Here is an 11,727-nt window from a genome sequence, read left to right on the forward strand (position 1 = left end):
TGTCTGCTACTGTTATAACTTTCTCGAGAGGCGATGCGGCGATTGGTTAAATATCAATAAATAGTTTCCCGCCAAATGAAAATGCGGAACAGGCCCCTCGTTTGGGGATAAAATATTAACGGGAAAATCTTTGAAAGTAAGTTGCTGCAATCGAAAATTAAATTATTTCAAAATGTACGTTATCCTATTTTCATAATCTTATAATGCTAATATCACACTCGACTACTATAAACATTTTTGCCAAATGGAACTAATTGTGGACTTACTTAAAGTGAAAATCACACTATGTTGACACTTCTATATTAATTGTTAGGACAACTTTATCCAAACATGGAAGACACAACTTCAGTTAGCTCTATATCATTTTGCTCTAATGGTGAAACTCCAAAATCAAATCTAAGATACTTAGGCAATATACCTGGATCATCATTTTCTACTAGCAGCAGCAGTAGTAGCTCATCTATTTGCAGTTCTATTACTACTCCGGATTCTACACTGGGACATATAAATAAGAGGGTAATTATAATTACATTTATTAAAATATCAGTACCTTCTTTGGGTGTAGCTTGAATTGTAATAAATTTTCACACCCCATCACCTTCCAAAATATTACATTTGTTTGACTACTTTTGAGGAATTATTTCTGACTATGCAACTGATTGATTAATTTATTTATTAAATTAAATGCTTTGTATTAACATTTGTTTTTTTTTACCAAAGGTTAAAGCGGTAATTATTAATACACCCTTAAAGCAAAGCAAATTGAGTAAAAGGAAGCTGTTTTTTGGAAATAAAATTGAAACTCATGATCAAGAAAACAGTAAGACTCCTTCAAGTTCATGTAATTCTCCTGCAATAAAGAAAAAGGAACACCATGTTATACCATTATCAGAAAGGCAACAAATTGCTATGTTACTTCAGCTGGCCTCACCAAATTCTGGTGAGTATCAAACTTTCATAAGTAAAATATTTTTAATGATTATTTCGTAGTAAATGTCTAAATGTTAGTATTAAATTAATTTTTAATTCAAATTTCGCGCGAATCAATAAAGTGATGATGTCATTGTTATTGACAGGGCTCCTAAGGAAGGATGTCTAGAAATAAGCTTTTTAGAAGGCAAAATATAGTGTTTTTCCTTAAATTCCTGTGCACTGTAAAGATTTATTTTAAAAAATAATATCAAAATAATTAAAATCTTAAAATAATGTAAAAATCGATAAATAGATACAAATTTGGTATTAAAATTATTAACGAAAGTCACAATCATACCTGAAACTGTCCAGTCCTTAGACTCCCGTCAAACTATTAATCGTTTGTCAGTGGTTTTGTCGGTTAGGTTACACAAAAGAGATGATGATTTACAGCTAAAACCGTCGACTTGAGGTAATTTAGTTTTTACAAATGTAGTTAATATTAAAGCAGGGATTAAAGAATGCAAAATTTTCTTTTAAGTTTTATCTTTTCAAACATAAGTTATTCGTAAATTAAAGCGAGCCAAGGCCTAACATATCTAAAAAAAAATTAAACCTTTTTTTTTTCTGAGGTGCCAGCTTGGATTAATTATTCGTAACAAATAATTAATTCAGGTTGAAAACTAGAATTTTTAGAATTTTTCAGGAAATTATTCACTTAATTGTTACTTTAATATATTACCAGATAGTCATTCTGGTACTCCCAAAAGAGAGGAAGCAAGGCCAAATTTGACCTGCAGGCAGGGCAAAGGGCCTCTTAGCCTAAAAACTAGGCGTTTGCGGAAGCGAAACCAACGTGGGGAAACACCTCTTCACCTGGCTGCGATCAAGGGTGATTTTAAACAAGTTAAACAATTAATTCGCCAAGGGGCAGAAATTTCAGCCAGAGATTTTGCTGGTATATTATCCATTAGCCCACATTTGTTTCATTACTATTAAAAACATTTCATATCATAGGGTGGACTGTTTTACACGAGGCTTGTAATCATGGTCATTATCACATTGCTCAACATTTATTAAGAGCTGGGGCTGATCCAAATGCTAAAGGTTTTGATGATTTCACACCCTTGCATGATGCAGTTGCTAACGGACACACAATAGTAAGAATGAAAAAAAAATTATAACTTTGTGCTTTAAAAGTTTATTTAAATAACAGGTAGTGAAACTACTTTTGGAATACGGTGCAGACCCTTCAAAGAAAAATTGCAATTATAAAACTGCGGCTGACTTAGCATCAAAGAAGGAAATTAAAAGTGTCATAGAAGAATACACAGAAAAACAGTGGAAATGTACCTTAATTGAAAATCTTTGCAGTCTAATATTATATTATATATTTCTTTTTAAGTAGTGCATTCAGGGTTTTTGACCCGTGACTTCTCAGAGTCTTCTGAAGCTGCTGGAAGCTCTGAACTTGAACCTAGTATTTGCTTAAATACAATGAGAAAAAATTCCCCTCAAAATCAATCGTACAAAGGTATATTGATATTGAATTGGTTTTTAATATTGTTATTGTGATTTATTTTTTATTTAGGTGCAGAGAAACCAACTTCACCGCGTTTAACGCTACGTTTTCAGTCAATTAAATCAAAGGATGATAAAAGCCTGGCATCTGGCTCCTCCTCCTCCTCCTCTTCCTCAAAAGCAAATGACGTTAGCTCGTCTCAACCTAAATACCAAACTTACTGCGTTACCATGGAAACTCATGATTCGTATGAGACTAAGAAAGAAGACGCTTCAGTGTCATCCTCCCAAGCTAGTGCTGCCAATGCTGCAGTGACAACTGCCTCTTCATCGGCAGCGTCTTCTAACCCAACGCTGCCCGCTTCTAGAGATGAAAACTATGATCCGGTTAGTAGCACTAACTCAAACAGTGCTTCAAAAGACAATGAGAAAACTGATACAAGCAAAGACGATCTTTGGAATAAATTTGTGTCCTCTGAAGAAGAAAGTGCTCCCGTGTTGACATGCTCGGATAAAGTGGATAGCAGTGAAAGTTACGCTAGCAAATCAGGAAATGTAGTTACCACTTCGAGGCTTCAAACAGTTAGCACCTCTGAACCCATGGATTATAAGAGTGATGATGAAAAGGACGAAAGTAGAAGAAAACGTAGAAAAAGTAGTGATAGTCCAGCTTCCAAAACAGCCTCTTCGAACGGTTCGTCTCAAAGGCAAGCTCACAGAGGATCTGGACAGCCCACTGTACGATATTTATTATTTATTTTTGTATAATTTTTATAAGTTAATTTATGAAAGTATTTTTTTAGCCAAGAAATTTAGCTGAATCTAGCAATCATCAAGCTGACCACAACAATCCCCCCACGTTGCCTTTGCAAAGCAATCTTCAACGTCAAAGTGGGGGCAGCCCTAAATCTCAATCTGCACCATCTACAAGTTCAACGGTGCACAAGAAGAAGTCCATGTCTAACCCTGAAAGTCCCCAAAATGAAAATTTAGATGGTGAAAAGAAGATTCCTACTTCAAGCCCTTCCAATTCTTCGACAGAGGCTTCTTCCACTTTGCATATTCCCATTTCTGTGGTTCCAACAGTACAGTCTTCATCTTCCTCCAATCAACATAGTGGGTCACCGTCTGCCACTGGGGGCCCTCATTCTCCAAAAGTCCCCCCTTTAAAAATTGTCTTGGGAGGACTCGCAGCTAGTACCGGTGTCAATGATGTAACAGAAAGCCGGGAGAGGAACAAAGTCTCTTCTTCAAAACCGCTTTTACCTTATGTCATAAGTGCCCCTGCTGAGGATGGCTCTTCCGCACCAGGAGAAGCGGTTAATTCTGGCTTGTCCGATGATGGAACTCCTCCGAAGGATGTTGGTAAAGAAGGAACCAAAGGAGGTGGTTCTTACGGGGAGTCGAGTTCTAGCTCTTCAAGTGGTTCAACCAATAACACACCTTCAAAATCTAAAGAAGAAGAAAGATTTCAGAGGGTTACTAGAAGTAGCCAAAGGATGCAAGCGGCTTTGGCAAGTGCTAGTGGTGGAAATGGAAATGAAGGGACTGCTGGTGTTTGTTCCTCTTCTAACAGAAATGATCATTCCGGAGAAAGTTCCACTGAAGAACATAATCAGTCAAGCGTTCCTAGCACATCCTCTGATCTTCATCCTCGCAAGAGAAAGCTTCGAACTAGAGAAAATAACAATGCTTTGACCAATGTTGATTCTTCTCAGAACCATCCTTCTTCATCTTCATCCTCATCCTCGCAAAGTTCTTCCACTGGAGATGAGTCTCAGTCCCTTCAGAATGGAATTAACCCTGCCGTACCACAACCTCCACAACAACAACAACAACTTCTAAATTGCTATCAAATGTTTCTCAACATTAGAAAACAAGTTGATAAACGAAGGAAGGCCATGTTTGTGGTTCACCCAAAACCACCTCAAGGGTTTAAAGACTATCTTTTAAATCGTTGTTCATATGTACTAGATGGCAATGCTGCCAGTCGAATTTCTGTTCCTACTGTAAGTATATATTGCAAAAAAGTTAGTGCAAGAGTATAGTGTTAAAAATATTTTTCTTCAGATTCCTCCACCTCAGACTTTAAGCCAGTCTATGAAAGATTTATTTGTCCAACAAGAAAAGGAGCGTTACAAATTACGCCTACAACACTTAATTGAAAGGGTAAGAAAGGCTTAACAAAGAATACTCGTCATTGTATGTAAATTTAACTGTTTCTAGGAAAAATTAGTTCTTTCTGCTGAGCAAGAAATTTTGAGGGTTCATGGGCGCGCCGCACGAGCTATGGCCAATCAAACTGTTCCGTTATCAGCTTGTAGCATCTTAAAAGATGAAGAAATTTACAATAGCATGGAGCTTGAACAAGAAGACAAAGATAAAAATGTCCGTTCCCGATATAATGGCCGATTATTTCTTTCCTGGTTACAAGATGTTGATGACAAATGGGAGAAAATTAAGGTAAATTTTATTTGCTGTTTTAATTGATTTTTGATAGTTGAAAGTCTTGTTTAAATTATTTGAATAGGAAGCTACATTATTAAGACATCATAATGAAGCGGAATCATTGCACGCTGTTCAGAAATTGGATTGGGAGTGGAAGATGAAAGAGCTTGCAATGTGTGAAGTGAAATCTACTCCTGTTATAGACGATATTTACGTACCTATGGTCCATGTCAGTGACGATTTTGATTTATTGCCCGCTTGAAACAATTAGTAATTTTAAAATGTTATTGGTTTATGATATATAATCTTGTTTACCTAAGTTTTGTAGGTAAAAATTAATAATTTTTTAATTTAGAACATTATTATTACAAGTTGTAGTAAGTTATCCTTCGTAAAACAGTTGCATTTAACCTCTCAGGAATTCCAATAAATGCTTTCAAAAAGTAGGAAAGTGGAGTTTGCTAAAAATATATTACACTGCCATTCTTGGGGACTGTTTAAACTTATGCGGCAGATCTTTATTTTCTGTTTAATATGTGGATTTAGTCATAAAATTATGGGGTAGTTTATACATTATAAATAGATCATTTAGCTTAAAAGGTAACATCTTTAGCTGTTTTTTTGAATAAAACTATAACCAAGGATTCTTTTCCTTGCTATAACAGACTGGACAGATGAATATTGTTTAAAAAATTAAAATCGTGTACTCTTATATGCAAGTACATTAGGTTTTTTTACGTTAAAACAGTAGATAGGCCTTTTTCCAAGCATAATGTGGTTAAAACACAAGTTAATTATGTACTTTTAATTACAAGAAGTAAAGACAAAAGTATTTAAACTGGAAATTGCGTGTTTATCAACTGCGTGTAATTTAAATTTGGCGCTTTTTGACGTTTAGTCTAATCACGTGGTTGGAACATTTGGGTCAAAGGTCATTTTTGAGCGAGCAAGTTACGGAATACCGTGATGGGAGGGGGTACGACCATTGAATTGGGAATAATACTGCTAGAATTGCAATTACGATTTCGGTTCCCATGGTTACGCGGGACCTGTTCTGATAAGACTACGAAATTCATCTTTATAATTAGGCGGTAGCGCCATCTATATTTTGTAGTTATATGGCTAAAAATAAATAATTGTTAGCTAACTCACCGTAACTTCAGTTAAAAAGGATTGTGTTGACAGAATCAAATTGTTTTTAATAAATTCAAAGGTTTGTTTGTTGCGAGAAATCATGCATTTCAATTTCGCGTCAGATTCGCGAAAAAATTCAATTGCAATATAGTTGCCACCACTAGAGACAGATGCTGCCACGGTAGAACGATAAAGTTGAATATGTCTCCTTATTGAACGAAATTGGTCCCGCGCCAGCCAGATTTATTTGTACCTCTATTTATTCCCAACTCAATGGGTACGACTAAAACAAGGAAAATGAAGGAAAACTACCACATAGTAGTATGACGGCTTTTTCACGCTGCGCGCAGCATGTATACCGCGGAAAATGATCAACGAGGAATTTTTGCCGTGCGATAAACAAACGACGGAAAAATTCAATTAAATTACGATAATTTTCGTGTAATTAAAGGTGTTTATATATATATATATATATATATATATATATATATATATGCAAATTTTACGTTCTCGTACCTACAATAATTGAAATATAAAATCAGAAAATTGTAATTATAACATTTGGCTGCTAAATCGAGGAATGAAGTAAAACGAGGAATTTTTGCAAGCGACTAATTTATATAAAATCCGAAAATTGTAATTATAACATTTGGCTGCTAAATCGAGGAATCAAGTAAAACGAGGAATTTTTGCAAGCGACTAAAACGAGGATTTTTTTAAAATCATATACAATCGCCGTCACGTCGTGCGATAGATGCCGCTAGTCATCCGGCGGCTGAATATTTCATTCAAAGTGTTTTCCTTCAAATGTACAAACCACGGAAAAATTAAATTACGATAATATTCCAGTAATTAAGGGTGGTTATGAAGCAGCTAAATAATAATTGTACGTTATCGTACCTACGATAATTTAAAAATAAAATCAGAAATTTGTAATTATAACATTTGGTTGCTAAATCGAGGAATATAACGAGGAATTTTTGCAAGCGACTAAAACGAGGATTTTTTAAATCATATACAATCGCCGTCACGTCGCGTGATGGATGCCGCTAGTTGTCCGGCGGATGAGTATTTCATTCATAGTGTTTTCCTTCAAATGGGAAAATGAAAAATTAAATTACGAGAATTTTCGAGTAATTAATGGTGTTTATGAAGCAGCTAAATGCTAATTTTACGATACCTTAAATATAAAATCTGAAATTCGTAATTATAACATTTGGTTGCTAAATCGAAGAGAAAAAAAATTATACGAAATTATTTAATTATTTATTGAACATTTTAATTTTAAATTGTCTCTCTCAAGCCTTCACTACGTTAATTTAAACGCTTATTACGAACAATTCCTTTAAAAATCGAGGAATTGACTAAAACCCGGACTTTTCCGTTTTATACAATCGAAAACCTTGGTTTTCTTAACGCTACCACGTAGCCTTTTAACAGTTCCGTATCCTCGACAAGTTTGGTCAACATCGACGTCTTAGATCAAAAGTTATCGCGCTTCGGAATCCGCGACCAACCAATATTTCGGTATTAATCGTCGCTTTTACCATGGGCCAAATAATGATAAATTATTTGGCCCATGCTTTTACCCATGATTCCTTTCGAAAACCTGGGTTTTCTTAACGCTACCACGTAGCCTTTTAACTGTTCCGTATCCTCGACAAGTTTGGTCAACATCGACGTCTTAGATCAAAAGTTGTATGAAAAGTATCGCGGAAAAATTAAAACGATAATAAATGAAATTGTACTAATTAATCACGGCAAATATTAAAACGAGGAAAAATGAAATTATTCGAAATTGAGAGTAATTAAAGCTATTTATTAACCATTTAAATGTTCATTCGAGTTTCTCATACTTATGATGTATTAATATAAATCAGAAATACGTTGCTAAACCATTTTATTTGAAAACCCGGAAAATTTAAAACGAGGAATTTTTGCAAGCGACTAAAACGAGGATTTTTTAAAATCATATACAATCGCCGTCACGTCGTGCGATAGATGCCGCTAGTCATCCGGCGGCTGAATAAAATCATTGAAAGTGTTTTCCTTCAAATGTACAAACCACGGAAAAATTAAATTACGATAATATTCCAGTAATTAAGGGTGGTTATGAAGCAGCTAAATAATAATTGTACGTTATCGTAAATACGATAATTTAAATATAAAATCAGAAATTTGTAATTATAACAATTTGTTTTGAAATCGTGGAAATAGAAGAGGAAATAAATTATACGAAATTAGTTATTTATCGAACATTTAAACAAGGATTTTTAAAAATAAAACGGAAAACTAAGAAAAATACATAGCGAGAAAAACACGGAAAAGTTATATTGATTATATTTGAGCGGCGTGTTATGTTCGTGATTATTTTTAAAAGTGATTCATGTGCGGAATAAAACAAAAAGAGTGTTTTTTATGTATAATAGGCCTATTTCCCTCTCGGGATTGTTAGGTAATCGGTGTCCATCAGGCTGCATGAGGATGGCGAAGACATTGCTCTTCGTTGATCTTCTACTGCTTTGACCATTCTCTTCTGATCGGAATGCCCTGGGACTCCTGGATGGATATCATCTCGCGCTGAGAATCTCGTTTACGACCTTGCGCGAGGGTTTCAGCGAGGGGTCTTTTCTTTTGAGTTGACCAGGAATCCATAACGCTATTTATGGATTCTTGGTTAAGTTAATAGTGATATTCAAGACGGACTTCATCGCGCATTCTTTTACTGTCGTATTGGCTTAGACATGAAACTTGGACTGTCAGAATCTTGAAAATTAGAATTCTTAATTTTTTGCGCTCTGACTTCTGGTTTGGTTCTGGGGTTTGAAATAAAAACAACTGGTGACCTCATGTTTTATGTGGGTCATTGATTAATTTAAGACTCGTGTATTGTGATGCTACGGATCTAGGAAAATTAGCTCGTGGTTGCGGGGGGGGGGGGGTGGCTTAGTGGGTCTCGGGATTACTTTTAGCAAGAGACATAGAAGAAAAAGAGTCTGCCTCTTGAGCTCTCCCCTAGCTTCCACCACAGGTTTCCTGAAAACTTACAACTTCACCAACCTCCCTCTTACGCCCCATACTAGCGAGCCAATCATATTGTTAGAATTCAAATCTTTTTTTTGGGGAAAAAATAGTATCGCGACACTAGCGACCCTATTATTAATTCGGCCGGATTCACGAAACTTCGTCTGCTTTAGTCAACGAGTTTCCAAACATAGGCTTATTACGTTATAATCGTTTTTTATTATACTTTTACGTGAAATAAATTTTAAAATGTCGAGAAAGAAAAGTAGGGTGAAGTTGACCAATAAGTCAACGCAGTACAATGCTTTTGCAAAGCTTAAAGATGTTCGTTAAATTGGTGTTTAGTGCCTTTAGTTATACTGAGTGAGAACTCTCTCATGCAATTTATTTCCTATTTTCTTAATCCAGTTTCATCAGTTGTAAAGAAATCATCCTTCTCATAATCTTTCAATATGATTTCCCAGCCAATTTCCCTAGTTTCCATTTCAATTAGTTTTTAAAATTTTCAGTACTTATAATATTAAATAATACACTAAGCCTTGGTAAAAACGTGTTTGGTAACTTTGGTTACTTGGTAAATTGCAACTAAGCCTTGGTAAAAACGTGTTCGGTAAGTTGCAAGTTTTTGCAACTACATGTATGCAAGGAGTATAATTTCAGCAGCACTATTTTTCTCAGCCGAATAACGCATTTTCAAAGTGCTACGCCCTTCAAATTTCTAGTAATCTAGCGCCCCCCCCCCCCCCCAATGGGGAAAAGAACTGAGGGAGTAGTTGGAAGTTTTCACGGCACACGGGGGCAGAGCTGAGGCAGACTCTTTTTCTTCTATGTCTCTTGCTTTTAGTGGCGCACCCTGGTCTTTAACACGGAGTACAAGCGGGGGAGAACGCTGAAGACCGTCGTATTCTATCGCCATAGCAAAGAATTTAGTAATGATTGGCCTGTTCTGAGCTGGCAGACCAGGATATTACTAGATGATAACAATTTGTTGTGATTTCCGCCTAGGCATGCTCTAACGTACATAAGACATCCCCCTTTTCGAGTGGAGGCATCACTTCTATCTAAATATCACTTATAATTCGAAAAACAAATTACTATAGTTTGGGAGACTTACAGTGAGGTGCCTCAATGCAGATTAATAGATCACGAGAAGAAAGCAGAAATAAACAAAATATAACTTTTCACGGGAGCCAAAAAATCATGCGACCTCCAGTTTCAAACTATTCCCGGCTTATCTCTGTTTAGACAATAGGTGGTAGTCCATATAATTATGTGGTCGTTGTCTGACATAGCTCTCCTTAGAAAAAATGTATGGAAAACTATAGAAGTGGCCTACTTATCGGATATAAGTTATCAACTTATGATAGTAACAAAATCAATCATAATTTTGCCTTCGTTCTAGTACGTAAGTATATATATATATATATTTTATATGCCATGAAGCATAGCCTACCTAACTATTCAAAGCCGAAAACATTTACCGCATTGGTTCGCAGTGAGCGGAATTATGAGTTATTATGTTAATAAGGCTATTGTAATTTTATCGTTTGCCTTTTTAATAAGGCGGAAAAAAACTTAGAAGAAGTTAGAGGTGCTAACTCAGGAACGTAGAGCTAACATAATTAGTTCGTTATCTGTGGACGGAAAAGCGCTGAGCAGAGATGCCAGAGCGGTATTATTGGCAGGGGAATATGGAGCGGGCCCGGAACCTTTTGGCCCCTCATTAGATGCCATTTTAAGAAACATGAGCCGAGTCCAATTATTGGTAAGCGCCAAAAGCGGCACTGCTTAAAAATGTTATTACAATATTTGTTTACATTTTTTTAGACACAACATCTGGCCAGTGTCCGGGATTCGCATGGGCGCGGAGGTGCGCGCGGAGGTGGGCGCAGAGGTGTCCGTGGAGGTGGGCGACGTGGTGGGCGAGGAGGTGGAAACAAAAAATCCTATTAACAATTATGTAAAATTTGTCCTAAAAAAATTAACTTTTTTTAGAAGTTTGGATTAAATGCGAGCAGAGACAAAACCCGCAATTATCTCGCAGATAAGCTTATGCATTGTTAGATATACCAGAGGATATGCTAAGGAACATAAAGCACTACGAGGTTACCGTTGAAGACGTCCCTAAAGTTAGGGGTCTCTCGCCATGTCGAAGACGATTAGAATTTGAAGAATTATTTGAAAAAATGCCCAACCCGATAATCGCTCAAGGCTATGCCTTAACTGAAGATAACAAACTGACGATCTATGACCGTACAGAAGTACAAAAAGCGGTCGACGGTCAAAATGAAAATGGATCAAACGAAGAAACGGAGAAAAACGAAAAGCTTATTCTCAAAGCATCCCATGTAGAAACTGTCGGAAATAAAAGCCACGAAATGTCGACGCAAATAACAAAGCCGTTCGAGGGTGAAACTAAAATTACGCCAATAACGTCAAATGACAAAACCGAAGCGTTCGTATGTAACGATGAGACACTAGACTTCGATGGTCGTTTAGATAATATCCTCGTTAGAAATGTTTTAAGATGCGATTTCGATAACGAAAACTTCAAGACTTTGAAAGCTGGCGAATGGATCTCCTCGAGTGTGATAAATGAAGCAATGGCCGTCTTGATTAGAAAATTTGACAAAAAAATGAATATCATGCCGTTATTTTCGTACCATTACGAATACGTTTACAGCGATC

The 11,727-nt window shown here is 36.1% G+C and overlaps 1 protein-coding gene across 2 annotated transcripts; it reads left to right on the forward strand.

Moving 5' to 3' along the window:
* Positions 1-156: 156 nt before the first annotated feature.
* On the forward strand, positions 157-5,726 carry LOC149927267 (uncharacterized). 2 transcript variants are annotated; one of them, XM_090158628.1, is made up of 11 exons: positions 157-516; positions 721-940; positions 1,658-1,870; positions 1,930-2,072; positions 2,129-2,261; positions 2,318-2,446; positions 2,504-3,171; positions 3,237-4,442; positions 4,504-4,602; positions 4,660-4,896; positions 4,964-5,726. In XM_090158628.1, exons 1-11 carry the CDS (start codon positions 331-333, stop codon positions 5,141-5,143), a joined length of 3,414 nt encoding a protein of 1,137 aa, XP_090014754.1. In that variant the 5' UTR covers positions 157-330; the 3' UTR covers positions 5,144-5,726. The 2 variants fall into 2 exon arrangements, with proteins under 2 accessions (XP_090014754.1, XP_090014755.1); XM_090158629.1 differs by having other exon boundaries at positions 2,321-2,446.
* The last annotated feature ends 6,001 nt before the right edge of the window (positions 5,727-11,727 follow it).

This window comes from Leiobunum rupestre, chromosome 9, assembly GCF_980474605.1.
Source record: "Leiobunum rupestre chromosome 9, qqLeiRupe1.1.hap1, whole genome shotgun sequence".
Classification (NCBI taxonomy): Eukaryota; Metazoa; Arthropoda; class Arachnida; order Opiliones; family Sclerosomatidae; genus Leiobunum; species Leiobunum rupestre.

What these genes read in the sequence shown, in the direction of transcription:
- LOC149927267 (XM_090158628.1), top strand. Translation starts at nt 331, where the DNA reads ATGGAAGACACAACTTCAGTTAGCTCTATATCATTTTGCTCTAATGGT. An exon ending in CACAGAAAAACAGTGGAAAT is followed by an intron (nt 2,262 to 2,317) that starts GTACCTTAATTG and finishes TTTCTTTTTAAG; the next exon opens with TAGTGCATTCAGGGTTTTTG. An exon ending in TACAACACTTAATTGAAAGG is followed by an intron (nt 4,603 to 4,659) that starts GTAAGAAAGGCT and finishes AACTGTTTCTAG; the next exon opens with GAAAAATTAGTTCTTTCTGC.